Source organism: Dendrobates tinctorius, unplaced genomic scaffold, assembly GCF_039654945.1.
Source record: "Dendrobates tinctorius isolate UK_male_01 unplaced genomic scaffold, ASM3965494v1 ptg000116l, whole genome shotgun sequence".
NCBI lineage: Eukaryota > Metazoa > Chordata > Amphibia > Anura > Dendrobatidae > Dendrobates > Dendrobates tinctorius.
Window position 1 is genome coordinate 6,002,777 of NW_027361784.1, and position 22,336 is coordinate 6,025,112.

The 22,336-nt window shown below is 40.2% G+C and overlaps 1 protein-coding gene across 2 annotated transcripts in view; it reads left to right on the plus strand.

Annotated features, from left to right (window-relative positions):
- Positions 1-22,336, plus strand: part of ZFPM2 (zinc finger protein, FOG family member 2) — a 626,625-nt gene that overhangs the window by 338,839 nt on the left and 265,450 nt on the right. For both annotated transcript variants that reach the window (XM_073590173.1, XM_073590174.1), the window contains exon 5: positions 20,510-20,621. In XM_073590173.1, coding sequence (XP_073446274.1) covers positions 20,510-20,621 — 112 coding nt within the window. The remainder of the gene's footprint in view (positions 1-20,509; positions 20,622-22,336) is intronic.

A 22,336-nucleotide genomic window follows, 5' to 3' on the forward strand; every position in this document is an offset into this window, starting at 1 on the left:
TTAGCCACAAAAACTTTCAAGCAATGTATCAGAACCAGTAAAATATGCCATTCGAGAGTCTGGACTTTTTAGATCACAGATGACAGGACACTTGATACAGTTTTTCATGCCAAATTTTTTTCAAAATTGCTCATAAATTTGCTGCAGATAAAAAATGCTTTTTGGTTTTGTCTATAACCAGTTTTTTGTTCTCAAAACCAAAAGTCACAAAAATGCACCAAAGTTAAAAACTCCTCGAGAAACCTCACTCCGGTGGGGAAAAGCAGTGGCGGACTAGAGTTAGGTGTGCCCCAAAAAAATCTGACATTCGGTAAAAGTTATAATTCATGAATCTGTCTAAAAAACTGGATAAGTAAAGTTGCTGAGGAAAAATAAAGAAAGTGACTTAAGAAAGAAAGACAACTTAAAAAGCAACACAAATTGTACAGAGAATGAAGCACAAATACTAACGCAAAAGAGCAAAAGTGGAAAATAGGCGAGAATTAATTGGGACCTTAATGTATAAAAAGTTGACAATTAGGCTAACAATTAACAATCGTATCTCCCATTCTAGTGAAACCATTGGTAATAACAAAACACAAAATTTGACATTTACAATAAGTAGACTTATTCTTTAATGGTACAGAGAGTTGATACCGAACAAGGCAGAGTGTACAGTAGGGTGACCGCAAAAAATCGATGTCGGAATTTTGTCCGTCTGGACCCCACAAAACGATTCCCCTTTCCAGATATTGAGAGAGCCAAAATTTGAGCTCGATCAAACGATGTTAACCCGTGCCGCTCGTCGCTCAAAGTTTGAAAAAATCCAAATTGAGGTATTTTAAGATTTAGGTATTTTGCATAGTCTGTTAGACTATAAAGAATGTGACAACAACATTGCAGAAATAGCCCTGACCAAATTTTCGAACCATTTGTGGTATTTGAATGCAGAGTTGGTGGGATTATCGTTTTTTGATCCCACCATTACAGACAATGAAAAGTTGTTAATGGCTAATAAATTGCTCAGTAGCACAGATGAACCATCAGAGCACGCTAGGGTTGTAAATCCAAAAGTTAGGAAAGAAAAATGAAAAGAGGTAGGAAGTAACCGACTTTAACGACCTTCTGACAAAAGATGAAGAACAAAAGCAATATGTCCTGCAAGTTGTAAGCAAATGCCGAGCATTATATTCTGACGTTTCAAAAACTACTTTAACAAAAGCTCTAGAATAGATTAGATAACTATGTAAAATTATCAACTCATGTAGGTTAGCGTGCTCTGATGGTTCATCTGTGCTACTGAGCAATTTATTAGCCATTAACAACTTTTCATTGTCTGTAATGGTGGGATCAAAAAACGATAATCCCACCAACTCTGCATTCAAATACCACAAATGGTTCGAAAATTTGGTCAGGGCTATTTCTGCAATGTTGTTGTCACATTCTTTATAGTCTAACAGACTATGCAAAATACCTAAATCTTAAAATACCTCAATTTGGATTTTTTCAAACTTTGAGCGACGAGCGGCACGGGTTAACGTCGTTTGATCGAGCTCAAATTTTGGCTATCTCAATATCTGGAAAGGGGAATCGTTTTGGGGGGTCCAGACGAACAAGATTCTGACATTTTTTCCCCCCCATATGAGATCCGGTCACCCTAGTGTACACCAAGCACTATCAATATGAGTCAAGTGAACAGGTATAAAAATAGCAGCAACACCAAATTATTGGAATAAATTGTACCCACTATATACATCGCTTCTTCTATCGCTTCGCCCCCTTGGAAGAATCGATATTAGCGAAACGCGCGTCGGGGTCCTTACATCCTTGTCACTATCATCAGGTATATATGCTGGTTTAATATTCGCTTATCTTTGGCTTACCTGTGTACACTGGCCCTTATCTGTGTTGTCCTTAGCACTTCTCTGGCACTTTGGCATATCAGTAGTGGGTATACACTTTGGGCTCACAGGTTCATATTTTGATATTCTGCCTCAGCATGATGCACTTTATATGACTTCAGAAATTATGTTGTTCCACATTTTTGCACAATGCACTTCTCATGACATGTTGTAATTGTTGTATATTGATTTGTGTCCACTATTCTCATAGACACATGGATTTATTGCTATGTACTGTATATAGTGGGTACAATTTATTCCAATAATGTGGTGTTGCTGCTATTTTTATACCTGTTCACTTGACTCATATTGATAGTGCTTGGTGTACACTCTGCCTTGTTTGGTATCAACTCTCTGTATATGATCTATTCCTAATTGTGACTAATAAAATTTCTAAGTATTTTATTCTGTCTGGAACTTCCTCTTCTTTTTGGGTTTACTTGACACTTGCTTGGAAGTTGACATCTATTTATGGTCTCTTTTTTGGGTTTCTTATACTTTACTTTGTAACAATTCTCGTAACCTCTGCTGCCAGTCGGAGGGGACTCGTTTTATTAGAAGCCGATGTAACGGAAATGTCTGATTTTCTCCGAGCCTGTATTATTATGATGGTTTTTGATCTCTGCATAATGTTAGAAATCACACTGAATATTTTATATGCAATACGTAAAAGCAACATTAGTAATTGGCTGATATAATTATAGTCACATTTTATGTTGTTTTTCAGTTCACAATGGAAATAACAGAGATGGCTTTTTATAAGCAGGTCACATTTGATATGGCTCCGGAATTGTGAAATTTGCTCTTGAAAACTCGCTGAGTTGCATCAGAATCATTATTTTTTTTTTGTCTCTGCCAATGACCAAAATAAGGTTTTATCATAAACCTTGTATTTTCCTGCATTTCTCTGGAGCTCAGCCGCACTCGCTGTAAACAGAATTCTTGCCCCATATGTTTGTTCATTGCAGCCAAGAATTATGCGGTGATAGAAGATTACATAGGGATTATTTATTGGCTTCCTGCTATATTAGCCTTAAAGCAGAACGATCTTCAAAGACTGAACCTTCAGAATAATATTCTGACAATTAGGTATTTCCATGTATTACTGAAAAATGCCGCAGCTCTACGACCAGGGTATGATTTTTCTGTGGCTACAAATCATTTACAGCTGAAATGTGATACATCTTATCAAGATTAACCTTGCGCTGTAAATTTATGGGGAAGGTGTGCGTTCATGCTCCCTCTGAAAACTGCGAAGACATTTCGTAAAATGGTATCAAATTTGACTACTGAATTAATCCATCTTTTTGCATATAGGGGGCAGTATGACAGTATAGGGCATGATGGATATGTAGTGGAGGCTGCATGCTTCTTTTTAGGGCATCATCCAATGAGGATGCAAAAGTGAGATTCATTTTGTGACCCAGATATGAGCTCATTACTGCTGGCCATCCCCCAAGAAGTTTAGTGTTAGGAAGGAAAGAGTCAAGAATTGACACAGAGTAAACTTTGGTCAAATGTATGGGCCCTTGTAAGGTTCTTAATTTTAAATCCTATGAAGACATATATGTTTGCCCCTCACTTTTTATTATATACAGTAGCAATGTCCCCCATTCAATACTAATGTCCCCAATCCTATTGTATATGCCCCTCATCCAGTACTAATGTCCCCCATCCTGTACTAATATCCCCCATAGCAAAAACAAAAGAGAACATTCAGCTCACCCCTGAGATGTAATTCCAAGCACAAGAAGGAGCACGGCTTCCTCACTGCTGCACAGCGTCCAAGGCAATAGGAAAGATAGAAGTGGATCCAGCTCACTCACAGGGCTTATTTAAAAATTAGAAAATTTTTATTGGATGATCCTTAAAAAATTCAAAATGACCAGTGTTCAAGAGCCGTGTTGCTCGAAACGCGTATGGTCTCATTACACATCACCCCCTGTCATTGCTGTGCCATCCGAGATGTCTGTTTTGTCATTTTGAATTTTTTAAGGATCATCCAATAAAAATTTTCTAATTTTTAAATAAGCCCAGTGAGTGAGCTGGATCCACTTCTATCTTTACTAATATCCCCCATCCTGTTTTATATGCCCCTCATTCATTACTAATGTCCCCCATCCTGTGCTAATGTCCCCCATCCAGTTATGTATGTCCCCCATCCTGTGATAATGTCCCCCATCCTGTGCTAATGTCCCCCATCCAGTTATGTATGTCCCCTATCCTGAACTAATGTCACACATCCAGTTATTTATGTCCCCCATCCTGAACTAATATCCCCCATCCAGTTATGTATGTCCCCCATCCTGTACTAATGTCCCCCATCCAGTTATGTATGTCCCCCATCCTGTGCTAATGTCCCCCATCCAGTTATGTATATCCCCCATCCTGTGCTAATGTCCCCCATCCAGTTATGAATGTCCCCCATCCAGTTATGTTTGTCCCCCATCCTGTGCTAATGTCCCCATCCAATTATGAATGTCCCCCATCCAGTTATGCATGTCCCCCATCCTGTACTAATATCCCCCATCCTGTTTTATATGCCCCTCATACAGTACTAATGTCCCCCATCCTGTACTAATGTCCCCCATCCAGTTATGAATGTCCCCCATCCAGTTATGTATGTCCCCATCCTGAACTAATGTCGCCCATCCAGTTATGAATGTCCCCCATCCAGTTATGTATGTCCCCATCCTGTACTAATGTCCCCCATCCAGTTATGAATGTCACTCATCTGGTTATGCATGTCCCCATCCTGTACTAATGTCCCCCATCCAGTTATGTATGCCCCCTATCCTGAACTAATGTCGCCCATCCAGTTATGAATGTCCCCCATCCAGTTATGTATGTCCCCATCCTGTACTAATGTCCCCCATCCAGTTATGAATGTCCCTCATCTGGTTATGCATGTCCCCATCCTGTACTAATATCCCCCATTCTGTTTTATATGCCCCTCATCCAGTACTAATGTCCCCAACCTGTACTAATGTCCCCCATCCAGTTATGTATGTCCCCCATCCTGTAATAATGTCCCCCATCCAGTTATGTATGCCCCCTATCCTGTACTAATGTCCCCCATCCAGTTAAGTATGTCCCCCATCCAGTTATGTATGTCCCCCATCCAGTTATGTATGCCCCCTATCCTGAACTAATGTCCCCCATCCAGTTAAGTATGTCCCCCATCCAGTTATGTATGTCCCCCATCCAGTTATGTATGCCCCCTATCCTGAACTAATGTCCCCCATCCAGTTAAGTATGTCCCCCATCCAGTTATGTATGTCCCCCATCCAGTTATGTATGCCCCCTATCCTGAACTAATGTCCCCCATCCAGTTATGTATGTCCCCCATCCAGTTATGTATGCCCCCTATCCTGAACTAATGTCCCCCATCCAGTTAAGTATGTCCCCCATCCAGTTATGTATGCCCCCTATCCTGTACTAATGTCCCCCATCCAGTTAAGTATGTCCCCCATCCAGTTATGTATGTCCCCCATCCAGTTATGTATGCCCCCTATCCTGAACTAATGTTGCCCATCCAGTTATGAATGTCCCTCATCTGGTTATGCATGTCCCCATCCTGTGCTAATGTCCCCCATCCTTTTCCATATGTCTTCCTTCCTGGGCCTTTTTCAAGGTGTATATATTCTCGTTTCTTCATAAAAAAAGATAAAAAAACTCAGGTTACGCAGGCTACGTGTGGACGTAGCCTAAGAAGACTGGAAGAGCCAGAAAACCAGAAAAAGAGAGTAAAGAGTAACAACAGAGAATCATAGATAAATGGAAATTGTTATGCCAAAATTCGCAAACTTTCTCAACCACAATGATATTAAACAACAATTAATTTATTCCTCCTCCTATATGTGTAAATCAAGTGTTATGAAGTAACAATTTCTAAGTTGGAGGCAGCCTTTAAAAGTGGACTCTAAAAAACAGCATCTGGATTTGTTCTTTATTTTGCCCAATTCACAATACAACTATTATTATCACTTTTAAAGATTGTTATTATTATTCACACCACAACCATTGATATGATCACTCAAGATTCAGCGATGAAACCGTAAGTCAATAGGAGAATAGTTATGGGCAATTCTATTTAGTTACTAGTCAAGGTTTGAAAATCAAGGAACATTTAACAGGTGATAAAGACAAGTCTCAAACATAGTCCGGTCTTTTCCGTGGTATGGATGCAAAACCTGGACGATAAAGAAACAAGACAGAAGAATTGACGCCTTCGAAATGTGGTGCCGGAGAAGGATGTTATCAATACCATGGATGGCAAGAAGAAGACACAAATCAATCTTGTAAAAATAAAGCCAGACATGTTAGTCGAAGCAAGGATCACCAAGCTATGACTTACCTACTTTGGACGCATCATATGAAGAGAGTAATCACTGGAGAAGGACATCAAGGTTGGAAGACTAGAAGGAACAAGGCGAAGAGGAAGACCAGCAACCTGATGGCTTTACCAAATCAAGAAGACCCTGGTGGACCTATCTAGGCTTACACGCGATCAACCTTCCTACAGATCGTTCATCCATCAACACAACATGGCTCGAAATCAAACTAACAGCGACAGATTGGTACAGTGAGTAGAGGACCATGCTCTTGCCGATTTACAATTTACAGCTGGGATTCAGAGTTGAGACATTTTCAGCTCCTAAAAACAAATCTGTGTCTGTATGACATATAGTGCGGGCATGTATATATCTGTCATTGACTTTTATTGTAAAAAAAATTAAATGGAAATGCGTAGTTTTTTTTCTTAATGGCGTTGAATAGAATGGAGGAGTCAATAAACAGTATCTTGATGTTAAGAAACAAAATCTTTGGAACAGCATACATATCTAAAGGGGTGGCCTCAGGCCAGAAACTAAACCAGCACATGCAATAGCCATGGAACTACCCTCATCAATATAGTATACAAATGAAGTATTGGAGTACCAAATCCACCACTAAAGAGTAAAATCAAAAATAGCTTTATTAATCTCCTAAATATGAGACACTAAGACAACATGTATTAGACAAAGTCATATCATTGCAGAGTTAATTGAGACAAAGACTCAGGTGCAGCAGAATAAGATATACCATATACACGTCCACCCTATATAGAATGGTTTATACACTTAGTTTTAAAGCGTGGATATAACTATGATATCCTCTTCATTATCATGTTTTTTGAGTGATCACACAATCTTTTTTTGATTTTTAAAACATTTTTGCTGCATATTAATGGGTTACAGTAGTATTGGTCCTTGTAACGGCAGTGAAGGGGTGTTGTTCATTCCTAGGCACATCATGGCACTGGAGATCCCTATTGCGAATGTATCCTGTGCAAGTACAGCCAGAACGTCAGTTCCGGCACCGTTACATGACGTGTGCGGGTCAGTGACGCCATCTTGGCGCCTTCAGCTGACGCGAATTCCGGGTCTTGCTTTCTGGCCACATGCACCATTTACGACGAAACTCCACAGCTGCCGGCGGGGCTTAAAAAGGGACGCAGGGACAGATCACACCATCTCAGCCTCCTGACGAAGCCTAAGCGAAACGCGCATAGGGGCTTCATGTGCGACATGCAGTACAATCATGGGTATGAATTATTGAAATAATGGGATCTTCTGTGTGGGCCGTAATAGTAATATGATTGCTACTATGCTATATTACTTAATACACCTATCACATTGAATCTGATACGGCTACACATGTGATCACTATTTCATTACAGATTTTTTCTGGGTATACCTGAAGCACTGTCACTTTACTGGGATTTGTATATCCTGTCACTTTTCCCTGCTAGGTTGTCCAGTTATGTTGCACGTGTTTTTGCTGCACCTGAGTCTTTATCTCAATTAACTCTGTAATGATATGACTTTGTCTAATACATGTTGTCTTAGGCTAGTTTCACACTAGCGTATCGTCATGCAGCGCACGGCGCCACTAAGCCCCGCCCCCTGCCCGCCCCCTCCAGTCATCTCCTCCCTACTATCGCACAGTGCTGCATGCGATCTGCGCACCCTATCTTTAGCCTAGGGTGCGCAGACCGTGCGCTGGCCGTGCGCTAGTAGGATTTTTGCGCGCGCTGCGCACTTTTGAAGTTTGCGTTTTGGTGCGCTCGGCGCACCTTCAAAAGTGCGCAGCGCATGCAAAAATCCTACTAGCGCACGGCCAGCGCGCCCTATGCTAAAGATAGGATGCACAGATCACATGCAGCGCTATGCGATAGTAGGGAGGAGATGACCAGAGGGGGCGGGGCTTAGCGGCGCCGTGTGCTGCGTGAAGATACGCTAGTATGAAATTAGCCTCAGTGTCTCATATTTATGAGATTAATAAAGCTATTTTTGATTTTACTCTTTTGTGGTGGATTTGGTAGTTCAATTCTTCATTTGTATACAGCAGGGTTCCCCAACTCCAGTCCTCAAGGCCCAACAGGTCATGTTTTCAGGATTTCCTTAGGTGATAATTGCTTCACCTGTGCAATACAAAGGAAATCCTGAAAACATGACCTGTTGGTGGGCCTTGAGGACTGAAGTTGGGGAACCCTGATGTATACAGTATCTGGATGTTAGCATATAAGACTATGACAAAGCCACTCTCTCTGTTACAAATGTGGGCTACAGACACCTGTGGCTACATACAGGGTATGCTGCTTTGTTTTCCTGGCCATGTGGCGTATCTTTTTGATGTAGCCCATAAACATGGAGTGACCAGGTCCCCAATATACTAAATAGGGCCAAGAAGAAAATAAATCTAAATTATTCTAGTCAACATTATAGGTGTCATTCACATCAATGTGTCACAAGAAATGCAACATATAACCGACGGACTTACTGTATCTGATCCTCAACAGGAGCAGAACAGAGAATTGTCCTAAATACGACTCACTGCCAGTTCTAAAGCAGCCAAGTGTCATTTATTTCCAACTTTGCCTGAAACCTCGCCTGAAGGGACTTACACCCTGAGGAACAAATGAGTGACTCTGTGTCAAATACGAGCAGCTGCTAACAGTTAATAACATATTCTGCACATTATTTATAGAGGAGCAGCCCGGCGCCTCCACGCTGCACAGGGGAATTAAAGGAAACCTGTCCCATCGTAGTAGTGGTCCGATCTGTAAGGTAACCGGTCTATTGCAGGAGAAGATGAACAGATTGATGATAGAATTATAGAATAGATTTTGCCAAAATTCTAATTTGGCCGAGAAAATCTATTTGCATTAAATGTATTCAATGAGAATCAAATGTACCTTACTTTTATGTTCTGAGGTCAACTCAGACCCCATTTCTTGATCAATGAAGGGTTTAAAATAAGATTGCACTCCCTTCTCTTGGGCCCTGATATGCCTTTCCTCGCCACTCCTCACCAGTCTTTCAGTCCTTTTCTGGTCGCCTCTGGTCTTCTTCTATCTTATTTTGTCACCAGGTTTTTGCATTGTTACCTCATCTGAGAGCAGCATGACGTAGCGAAAGAGACCCTGATTCCAGCGATGTGTCACTTTTTTTTATTGCGGGAAGCAGTTGTGATACAATCAGAGTTTTCTGTGCTGTACATATAGCAGAGCTGAGAAAGCTGACTCCACCCATATTGCAGCTTTCTACATTGCATATTGACAGTGAGCTGCTAGTCAGTGCTGGGGGCGTGGTTGGACCAGGAGGCACAAGACACCTAGTCCTGTAGAGATAATCTCTTGCTGATAAAACACTGATAGTATTGAAACTACAGCACACAGACTAAAATGTGACATGTCACTGAAATCAGTGTTTCAGCCCCTAACTCATTATGATCTTAGATTACACAGCGAAAACCTGCTGACAGATTCCCGTTTAATAGTTATCTACAACATCTCTCCTTCTGACCAGGACTCCTGACAACATGACGTGCATCGGCCTGCAAAGTCATGGCGTCACAAGGCTTAGCGGATGCTCTAAATACCACTTTGAAGATGTAAAAGAACCCGAGGTAACTACAAGGGGACTAAAAGACCAGTTGGGAAGCGGAGTAGAAGGATGGGTGAGGGCTAGGTTATACTCTTCCTGTGGTTTTAGAATCCAGCCTCCAGTAGGCAGGCTTAGCAATGATTGAAAGCTATTTTGTAAATATACATTTATATCGGTGAACTGTCTATCAATAAATAGGACCGCCTCCTGGACTCCTAAGCCTAGAAATAATAAATGGAAAAAATGACCAGTCTTTTCAGCTCCCCAAAAATATAAGATGTTACCTGCTGATCGACACATGTCTGTGCACACAGCGTCTCTACAAGAAACCAACAGAACTGGAGTTGTAGGTTTTCTACACTCATTGCATCTACAATACTGAAGATCAGTGCTGCGGCTCTAGTTGTATTTAAAGAAAAGTTTTCTATCCTCTTAAGAAAAAATACACCATAGGTGAAAAAAATGATCTAATTTACCGATGACTTATAATGCTACCGTAGGCTATTAAGGAGTTATTTGAATAATTACTTCCCCTGTAATGGGACTAAATATTATGCGTCCAATTTATTATGATATTTGTGCCTTTTTTTGTTTAGTTTTTGGTATTTCTAGCCAGTTTTTCATTTGTGCCGTATTCTTCTTTTGATTTGCATCTTTTTTAAAAGTCTATTATATATTTGAATGATTCAGAAAAAAGTATGCTGCGTTCATCATGGCAGCTTGAATGAAAATTCCTTTATTTCGTGACTATCATCTTAGATGGTAAGGTGCATATCGATTTGCCTTTTTTTAATGTTTGTCATTTTGGGTGAGATACGAGCAGTTTTTAAATTATTTTGGCTGATTCAACAAGTTTGAAAATTTTGGTGCAAATTTACTTCAGTCCCCCACCCTTGAAGGAATTGAAGTACACCTTGAATTTTTTATTTTATTTTTTCTCCATTTTAGCAGAACATGCCACTTTTCGTGCTAAAAAAAAGTTGCAAAACAGGTCTGATTGCAAAAATGAACATTTTTGTTTTTGCGAAAAAATGATGAACTACTTGGGCCATTTGAAGATCTTGAGGGAAAAAAAAAAATAATCAATCTGGCTCTGTTAGATATTTTATGCAACCTAGTTGACAATGAAGCTTGGCCATACTGAAAAGTAGTGTGGCTTAAAGGAAAACACGGCCTAACACCACGCAAAACAATGGGTCAAAATTGTGGTGAAAATTTTTGGCATAAACTAAGCCTATTAAAAGTAGTGTAAGTTTAGGGTATGTCCACACTGAGTGAAAACTCCAAGTTTTTGAGGAGGAAAACTTGGAGAGTTTCTGCTCCAAAAACTAGTAAAAAAAAGCTCAGTGTGAACATACCCTTTAGACTAGACTCGAGAGCCTTAAATTTGCACTAGGTGCAAATGATCAAGCATGCTCTCATCCGAGAAAATCTGACAAATCATGCTAATCACACTCAAAGGTTGAGAAAAAAATTCTCCGTCTTCTCCTTTCTGTCAGTGCGCGTAACTTGGACTGAACTCAAATGTCATCCGAGTACAGTCCAATGTCTTCCATGGATTCATTGACTTCCTTGGCCAGTATGAATATCGAGTCAAACTTGGGCATGCTGCGACATTTTTCTTGGACTTTTCCAAAGTCGGACATGAGCACGGCTCAATACACTTACATTGGTCCTAGTGCGATCCAACAAAACGTCGGATCGCACTAGGACCAATGGAAAATATGGTCATCTATACAAGCCCTAGATCATACTCGGACCAAAAATATGGTCATCTGCACTTGCCTTTAGACAGATTTATCATACAGCAATAACCATTGTGGTAAATGTGCTGTATTTTAAGATAGTCTACCGTAAGTTGGCACCATCTAAGAATTAGAAAGTATTCATATGTCCGTCAAGGGAGTTTTTCCTAGTGGTACCCAGTGTCGGACTGGGGTGCCAAGAGCCCACCAGTAACATTGACCTTGGGGAACCCACTTTTCACCTGCATATAAATATTACACTACCCTCGTTCAAATTTACCTATATCTCAATATAATAATAAACTGTGTGGTTTGGTTAATAAATGGTGAGATGCTACTTTTTTTCTGTACAGAGTGAATCAAGTGAATTAAACCAAGTACTGCCCATAAAATGGGATTGGTGGCCAGATCTGCACAGGGGCCCACCGGGAGATTCCCCTGTTCCCCTATGGACCAGTCTGAGCCTGGTGGTACCTGTAACCAAATGCTATGATTAAGTGATGAGGAGCAGTTTAGTGTTGCGTCCCCTTTGATGGCAGTCATACTGTCCCCACGATGGGTACGTCGCTGGCTCTCTTCTTGGCATCTTGTGAAATCAAGACATTTTCCTAAAAAACCTTGGCTAAAATTAAATTAAATTAACACAATGAATAATAATTAGTCCAAACAATAATCCCTAAGTCCCCTTATACATACACCAAAAAAATGTAAGAATATTTTTTTCTCAATCTTCAAGTAAGACGTGTTCCTCAATGTGTTTGTAGGCTGCTGTTGACCTCCAACTGTCGTGTTTACTGGGATGAGTGAGTTGGTCCTTTTAATGCTCAATATTACAGAACAGCCGGCAATCTGCTCTGTACGGATAAAATCACAAATCTTCCGGAAAACTCGGAGAAATGTGTTCTCTTATCCTTATTTTTTTGTAATTTAAAATAGAGTTCAGAAAGGCATGGTGAAGTTACTTTCATGGTCTCTACTGAATGCTCTCAAAATTAAGGTGCAGCTCACACGGTGAGGTTCCGGTGGGCAAGTACCTCGAATAAACTTGTACACAGCTGCCAAGTGAAAAACGAATGGACAGAGCTTCCAAAATATGCCAACATAGTACAAATGTGGGGACATTCATTATTTTTGCACAGTAGAACAATTATCCTTGTTGATAACAGCTTAAAGGGATTGTCCAGAATTAGAATTATTAGCGATATACAGAAGTGAAAAATTGCAAGTTTTTGAGATTCCGTAATTAATTAATAGTCCACTATTCAAAGTAGTGCCAGGATAGTGGTAATAGCAGATATGTCATTAACATATGAAAACCAGGAATACCAGGCTGTTATGTCTAAAGTGCCAAGTGGGATGTAAGAAGGAGGGATGCATGCAGGACGTCCTGTAAGCCAATTGACAAAGTTGTTTAGTGGATTGGCATGAAGGATTAGAATAAGGTCCCCTTCATCTAGATCAGAGGTCTCAAAACTAAAATGTGGTCTGGGTCAACTTAAAAAAATACTGTTATGGTGCGGGCCACATTGTTAAGTTTAGGCTGGAGCAATTCAGCCCTACAGAGGTCGCATGGACAATATTCACTATGTTTAACTTTTACATCATACCTGGAAATGGTGTTGCATTGTGATTCCAAGTGTACTGCAACCCTACAGCCCCCTAAACACAATATAATGGCCCTACAGCTGCTCTACATAGAGTATGATGGCCACATGGACTCCCTTTACGCAGCATAATGGCCATACAATCTCCCTACATACAGTCTGGGGGCCCCCCTAAATATAGTATTATGACCCACATTGGTCGTAATGTGCTGACACATTGTGTATGTATATGTTAGCATATTGGCATATTTGTATAACTCAGCATTAATTTAACACTAAGGCTGGATGGGTCCTATTTTTTCTTTTTGTCCCTACATACAGTGTAATCACATTCAGCTCCCTTTTTTTTGTAGTACATATCTGGAGGTGTGACCCACTACAGGGTCAGGCACCCTTATCCACCCATCATTCCCACATAAGGTTTTAATTGTAAGCCAGGTCTGTTTTCTGTTTCAACTCTCATTCACATAAGGCTATTTTGGTACATAGAGAGGTAGGACATTTAGTGTTTAAGGACTATCCATATGACAAGATCACCTTGACGTGGTTGGATGATTTTTATGAGCTTTGATCAAAAAACGCTAACGAAGTACCTTTACATTTTTAACATTTAAAGCAATATTGGAGTTCATGAATTCATCAGTCGTAATGTGACCACACAATTCTCCTACATACAGTATGATGGCCCCTCAGCCCCTCTGAATATAGTATGATGGCCCCACAACCCCCTACATACAGTATGATTACCCCACCTTCTCCTACATATAGTGTGATGGCCTCACAGATTCCCTACTGTACATACAGTATGATTGCCCCTAAGCCCCTCTAAATATATTATGATGGCCCCAAACTTCCTCTACATACAGTATGATGACCCCACCCTCTCCTATATAAAGTATGTTGACCCTGCTCTCTCCTACATACAGTATGGTGTCCCCTCGGCCTCCACAGACTTCCAACATACAGTATGATTGCCTACAACTCCTTTTCATACAGTTTTATCACTCACAACTCCTTGTAAACAGTATGATGACTCCATATTTTGCGATGTGACACATACAGTGCCTTGGGAAAGTATTCGGCCTCCTGGAACTTTTCAACCTTTTCCCACATATCATGCTTCAAACATAAAGATACCAAATGTAAATTTTTGGTGAAGAATCAACAACAAGTGGGACACAATTGTGAAGTTGAATGAAATTTATTGACTGACTATTACTGTGATAGTTTTATACAGCCAAAATGTTATGATGCAAGAATTAGTTGTCTGCATGTGATGTAATAATAAGTGTCTGGTAGATCCTGGGGAACAGTGGAGCCAAATTCAACCTAAATCAAATCTACAACGTGCCAATAGGTTATAACCATCTACGACTTCAGTGCACACCGTCTAAGTGGAGCTGGAAATGAGGTATTTTGCAGGCTTCAAATATATTAATTCCTCTTTTACCCCTGGTACTAGATCTGGAGAAGTGGAAAGGGGACTTACGGGAACCTATTAAAAGTTTGAGAGCCACAGGTTGGAGAACTTGGCGGTAAAGCGAATCAGACAGAGTGGACACTGTATATCATTGTCATTACAGTCTTTGCTTCCGTTTCTTGTAACGCTGTGATGTCATGGCTACCAAAGTATTGTTTCAGGAAACATCCACTTTGTGTTTCCTTCCTTTACATTCTTTATCGGCATAATACTGATGGAATAGGAGTGCGGCATGAATTACAATGTGTGCAGTCTCCCTCAAGGCTACAGTTATCATAAATCCTCCAGGATCTTGAAGATCAAATTTTTGAGTTGTTAATGGATATTATTAGTGTTTATGTCATGCAGATATCGGGTGATATTAATATTCCGTTTATATCTTCAAATACTGCAATGTAAATAATATAGTCTGCAACATATATACTGCTCAAAAAAATAAAGGGAACACAAATAGCCTGTTGCAAATGGAATAGTGTGCCCCTTATTTTTTTGAGCAGTATATATATATATATATTATATATATATATATATATATATATATATATATCTCACCATTGGTGTACTTTGAGGTTATAGAGAGGATCCCTCGTTTATAGTTCTCATCACTCCGAGATAGAATACATAGACCCTGATTCATCACTGCGTTTGCGTCTCTTTTTTTTGTCTAGTTCTGTGTTTTTTTGCCCTTTTTTGGTTGCACAAAATTCATTCTTCTATTTGCACCATTTTTAAGTCTATTTTATATGTGCTTACTTTCTTTTTTTTCTTCACTTTCTGGGCAAAGTTTAATGATTCCAAATATTTTTACACAATTCTCAAACTTTACAGCTCTCATACCGGTCATGGACTATATGGGAAGACCTGAGTAGTCTGTTGCAGTCCCCGGGTGTTTCTCACTGACCTGATTCAGTTCATTGAGGGGTCTCTCTGTAAACATACGTGAAAGATCTGTCAGTCAACGTGAGCTGAGCAGGGAGAATAATAGTAATCGCTCATTTATGTCCCGCCCATAGATCTTAACAGCTCATTTGCATATTAAGAAAAAATGTGGATTTCGGTGGAATAAGACATCGAATTGCAGATATCAAGGTATCATTCTATTCAGCTTCTTATGACCTACATGCCCATATAGAGCGTTCATCCTACTGTTGGATTTCCATTAAATGTCAATTACATTTTGATTAAATCAAGATTATTCATCATTTAATGAATAGTTATACCTTTTTTACTATGTTTTCATCGATTCCGCCCACTTTCAGTATCTCTGTTGCCTCAATGGTAACATTCATTGCTTGCACCCAAAGGATAATAATTAGTGATGAGCGAACGTGCTGGGATAAGGTGTTATCCGCCATGCTCCGGTGCTAACCGAGTGTCTTCGGCGTGCTCGAATAATATGTCCTCACGGCTGCATGTCTCATGGCTGTTCGACAGCCTCAACACATGCAGGGATTGTCTGTTTGTTAGCCAATCCCTGCATGTCGATACATCTGCAAGACATGCAGCCGCAGGAACTTGAACATATTTTTCGAGCACGCCGAACATGCTCAGTTAGCACACAAGCATGCTCAGATAACACCTTATCCAAGCACATTCGCTCATCACTGATAATAATCTGTCCGGGGTGATTTGATAGTCACACAGGTGTATGGTTCTGTGCTTTGTCATTTCTGTGCCATACACCTGTGTGTCCATCATATGACCAGGACGAGATAATTATCCATTTAAAGTAATGAATATGAGATTTTGAAATCACATATATTATAAATTGTATAAACGTTTAGTATGTAATGAATAGCCATTTCTTTTCTGAGACTGTGGTGGCTCCTTTAAGGAACTAATTCTAAAGGAACTGGTTTTCTTCTCACTGTCGCTAGTTATGTAGTATCAGATTGTAATAAATGTAAATTAATAGATGTCAATTCCAGGTTAGGGAATTTATTTTCGCAAGTGTTATTTTTATTTCATTCCTTTCTAAATGCAGATTTTTATTAATTGAAAGTTGATATGCTTTGATATTTCTGATTATTTTACACTGATACCGCGTAACCTGCATTCTTACAGAATTACGAGCATTGTTTTGTTCTTTTTTTTTTTATGGTACAGTATTTTACCGTGTTTTTTTTTTTTTTCTCCTATGAGAATGATTTATGCGCAGCGTCTATAAGGCTGCCTTTGATGACAACACTACTGTGATAATCTTTATACAATCCAAATATTCAAATTGGTCCATGACCCACTGCGACGGAAATAAGTATGAGATCACGCTCTCACGATTGGCCGCTATATAATGCAAACAGAGCTGGAATGCTGGAGCTTTTATGGTGGAAAAAAAAAATAGCACAGCGTACAAGCTGCGATCTGTTTTATTCCGAAGACAATAAGATTAACCGATTTAGTAGAAACTGTTGTAAAAAAAAAAAAAAAAAAAAAAAGCCGGTAAAAAAAATGCCCCAACCGTCAAACATAAAGCAAAAGCAGCGAGGAAGTGGGGAATTTACATATTTACATTATGCCTTTCTCCATGTAAGCTGAGAAGTCTGGAATTTTTAATGTTAACCCCTAGATGCCATGACTGCACTGATGAGAAGTTTAAGGGTTAAACCCTCCCTCTGATAACTGAATCCCATCATTGCTATACTTTGATGAAAGTGTTAAATGAGAATTCATGTTTGACTACATATACAGAGGATTTCATCTCTCTCTTGATACAACTGATTACATAGGTGCAGTGTTCTATATTCCTTCTTTAATGATATGTTTAGAACATCTTTTATAAGGACTCTGAATTATGCCATTCCTCCCGTATACCTCTTTGAAATTCGTTATTAAAGTAGCACTTCCAGTAAAAGTTTTCTCGGACTATTTCTGTAATTTACGAAAGTTTGTATGTATGTCTACGTGGACCCTCTGATTGCCCGCACTTGCTCATATATCAGGTGATGTGTCTGTGCCGGATATTAGAATTTTTCTATTTGTAATAACAAGATCCATTTGATATTATGCATGATATTCTCTGGCTAGCATTTCCTCTAATTGCCGACATGGGCTATATGATGTGCTATTTTATGTAGGTATTCACCTTTGATATAATGATGTTTTGAGTATTTTCACTATATGATGTTTATATAATCAGGGCAATCATGGCCGGCTGTGCCCTTATAATTCTTGTGGCTGACAAGTGGCGTTTTTAGCATGTATACTATTCCTTGCCCTTCCCTGAATAATGCAATTTTACATTATAGACCTATAGTTGTCGTTTAGATTTTTTCCTCCCCCTCATGTTTTGTTATATTACATGACAGGAAACATTTGGGATCCGCTTTCCTAATGATTATATATTCTTGTCAGAGTTTTGACAGGAGAAACTATAAAACCCAATTGCCAAGAGGAATAATAGAGGGATTTTACAATTCTGCATCAGCATTGGTATTTTATGGGGAAATTAGTTATTGCTTAAAGGGAATCTGTCACCCCTATTTTCGGCCTATGAGATGCGGCCACCGCCATCAGGGGCTTATCTACAGCATTCTGTAATGCATTCTGTAATGCTGTAGATAAGCCCCCGACGTAAACTGAAGGATAAGAAAAGCGAGTTAGATTATACTCACCCTGGCGTCCAGTCCGGTCGGATGGGTGTCGCGGTCCGATCCGGTGCCTCCCATCTTCTAGCAATGACGTCCTCCTTCTTACTTCTGCCATGGCTCCTGTGCAGGGGCACTTTGCCCTGTTGAGGGCAGAGTAAAGAACTGCAGTGCGCAGGCGCCGAACCTCTCTGACCTTTCCCGGCTCCTGCGCACTGCAGTACTCTGCTCTGCCCTCAACAGGGCAGATAAAGTACGCCTGCGCAGGAGCCACGGCAGAAGTAAGAAGGAGGACGTTATCGCTAGAAGATGGGAGGCGCCGGACCACGATACCGGGGTGAGTATAATCTGACTCGTTTTTCTTCTCTTTTAGGTTACATCAGGGGCTTATCTACAGCATTACAGAATGCTGTAGATAAGCCCCTGATGGCGGTGGCCGCATCTCATAGGCCAAAAATGGGGTGACAGATTCCCTTTAAATGGGCATGTCAGCAGTTTCTTTTGAGCACAATCGAAGCCCCCAAAGACACCACCACCACTTTATTTACCGGAGTTTCAGAAAGATCTCCAAAAGCATATCATTGCTGGCAAGTAGTAAAGAATCTGACATGCCTGGGTAAGGAGACTTATAAGCCGTGTCTCTCTCCACCAGAAGAGAAGTAACCCATTAGACCACACAGTCAGAGGCCTCGCAAACAGCCAAATTAGATCTCATACTTTGCATTGAGGAGGGCAAATGCCTCAAAACACGTGTCTGCAAATTAAGATTCTGGTTTGGCTTTTATTCTAAGTCATATGTCAATGGTCAATATTGACTTTTAGGATTGCTACTATCAATAAGAGCAATTTACATAGTTCGTTACCCAGAGGTGCATTGCATGGCCTATAAGTCTCTTTACCTTGTCATTCTCCACAAGGAGAAATCTTATCTCTTAGACCTCAGTCAGAGTCTTCTCATACAGCTAAATCAGATCTCATGCTTTGCACTGAGGAGGGGCAAACTCCATGAAACATGTGTCTGCAAACAGAGATTCTGGTATTGATTTCTTACTGATTCTTAAGGTAAGACTCATTAAAGGATCGATATTGACTTTTAAGATTGCTACATCCAATAGTTGGCACTAGAGTTCAAGTCCTCTTCTTCTCTGTTGCCTAATTAATTTCCCAGAGGAGCATTGCATGGCCTATAAGTCTCCTTACACTGGCAAGTCAGGCATGTCACTCTCCACAAGGAGAGACATTACCCCTTAGACTCTCTGTTCTTGGCATTAAATCATTTGAAGCATTTTGATTTTCTTGATGCGGACCTCTCTTTAATGAACGCCCCTTCTACTCCCCACATGTAATTTTAATAAAAATGCAAACACTAGTCCTAATGTCAGGAGAAATCGCTTTTATTTTCAATATTTTATGGACGGAAAGAAGGAAAATTAACAGGACAGACAAACTGCCCCCCAAATCTAATAATATCACAAGGTCATACATTCAGCTCCAGATCCATCTTGCATTGAAATTGCTGCAGTTTTTCCCCTTCATATGATTATAACATCTTTTAATAACAGGGTATAAAAAAAAAATCCCTATTACATATAACAGTAAATCCTCAATGGGAAAAAATTATAGAACAAGCTCTTCAATTTTTTTTTATTTCATTTTTTTTAATACCTCAAAGGACAAGAGGTGTCATGCTTTGCTTCCTCTGCTTTGAAATGTATTCACTCTGTGTCTTTTATAGTCCCGAGACTACATATTGAAACATTAACAATATTATTATTTCAGCGGCAGTAAAACTGTACATCATCAGGCGGCAAAAGATAGAGAAGGGGAAAATTACATTATTCATTCAGAATAATTTCCTACGAGAAAATAAATGTAAGAGCGGATAAGGGGTTTGAAATGGATACTGATTCTCTGAATTCTTTCCTGTCTGTTTCAGGAAATAGTGAGATCTTGTTGATAGCGAGGTACAATGTACCTAAAGTTCACTCGCAAACATGGTTTTCTGCTCTGAAAAGTCATCTGCATTTTCCTTTATAATTCCAAACCACTGGAGATCTGCGTAATCGGCGAGATCGGATCCAGTATCGTTTGGAAATATCCTTGATAATGACTTAGCTATTCGGATCGGTGGAGAGGCAGGAACGCTTTTATCCCTTTCTTATTGTTTAAAGGACATGACGCCGAGAATATAGAAAATGTCTTGAGTTGGTAAAAATATGAATCTTAATATTCTGGATTTTTTGATTATTTCTGCTAATTGCTGCTTATCTTATTCTTCTCGGCAGAAGACAAAGGCCCCCGTTCCTCTGGTGCTGAGTGATGGTCCCAAATGGTTGTTGGATGTGACCTGGCAAGGAGTTGAGGATAGCAAGAACAACTGCATTGTGTACAGCAAAGGTAAAAAGAGAATGATCTTGTTCTAATGTTGTTGATTTTTTTGGGATTCCCGATATTGCCGTTAATTAGCCATTAGAGAGATATGGCCTCCTACCGGTGGGTGGCGGAGCTGGCTGTGGAGTCAGGCTACATTCACACATCCACGTGATACTTTCTTGTTCGCTTACCCATAGAGTTTCATGAACCACACACACATCAGTTTTAAAAACGTGTCCATGTCTATGGTCCATGAGACTCAGAACATGTTCTATTCTGATCAGATTTAAGTCTACAAGGATGCGCAAAGGCCCCATCTCACATAGCGAGATCGCTAGCGAGATTGCTGTTGCGTCACCGAATTTGTGACGTAACAGCGATCTCGCTACATGTGACACATAGCGGCGACTGCCCCCCCCCCCCCCCGCCGGATATCGCTGATCATGCTCGAATGTCCTGGGCCATTTTTTGATCTCTGGCGTCCCGCTGGCCAGCATGCATCGCTGCGTTTGACGCTGACGAGCGACCTCGTTGGCGACGCCGAACTCAGGAGTCGTCAGAATAGCTGCTGTGTGACAAGGTCCCAACGACCGCCGAGGTCGTTATACAGATCACCGGATCGTTGCTGCGTCGTTGAGTAGATCTGTCTGTTTGGCAGCTTAATAGGGACCATTTAGCGACACACCAGCGATCCTAACCAGGTCGCATCGTTGTTGGGATCGCTGGTGCATCGCTTAGTGTAAAGGTACCCTTAGCCTCATTCGGCAATCAGTTTTTCATGGACAAGTATACTCCAATGTTTTTGCGCATATCTCTCTTACCTACAATCAGAGTCAGACTGGGAAGGCAAGGGTCCATCAGTAACCAACTCCTTGTTTCCAATTTTCAGCTACATGCATATGTGACACTTTCCTCAATCACAAATTTATATAATAATGATCTGGGTAGATTGGTAAATGAATAAGATGCCTCCTTTGTCTATATATAGTGATTCATGTATATAGTGCCCAGTACTGCTCATAGAAGAGGGTGGTGGCCCACCGGAGGATTCTCCTGTTCTCCTGTGGGCCAGTCTAATCCAGCCTCTAGTATTGAATGGGGTCAATCACATGTCCATGATTTTCCATGGACTGAGTGATGATCAATTTTGATCCGAGTGTGGGATCAGAATTGGCAATGCAAATCTGGCATCCAAGTGCGGTCACTTTTTTACGGACTGTTACATAAGACAATAATAGAGAATTTTTGTTTTCACATACAGAAAAAACTGACCAATCTCCGACCAAAAATCATGAATAAAACTCTCGTATATGAAAAAAACTGACAGGTGAATGAGGGTTTAGACTGAAATAACGCTGAGAAGCAGCCTTTATACCACAGTGTTGCATCTTAGTTTCATCCATTTTTAAATTATGTATTGTTATGGCTTAATTCAGACGTACGAGAAAAACAGACTGATTACCCTTTTTCATAGTTTGGTCAAGAGTATCATCGGTTTTTCTCGTACGTGAAGAAATAAAAAAAAGTTTCTCCACCTTCTCCTAGGTCACAGTCCGTGAAAATCAGACCAATTTTCAGACCAAATCTGTACAATTTTTTTCACGGACCCATAGACTTGCATGAGCTATTCTGATCAAAGTTAGATGTGTCTCTGCTATTTTGCACATGCCACTTGATCCGTGGAAAATCATGGATACGTGAAGAGCACCATAGATAGGTATGAGCGCTGTCCGTGAAAA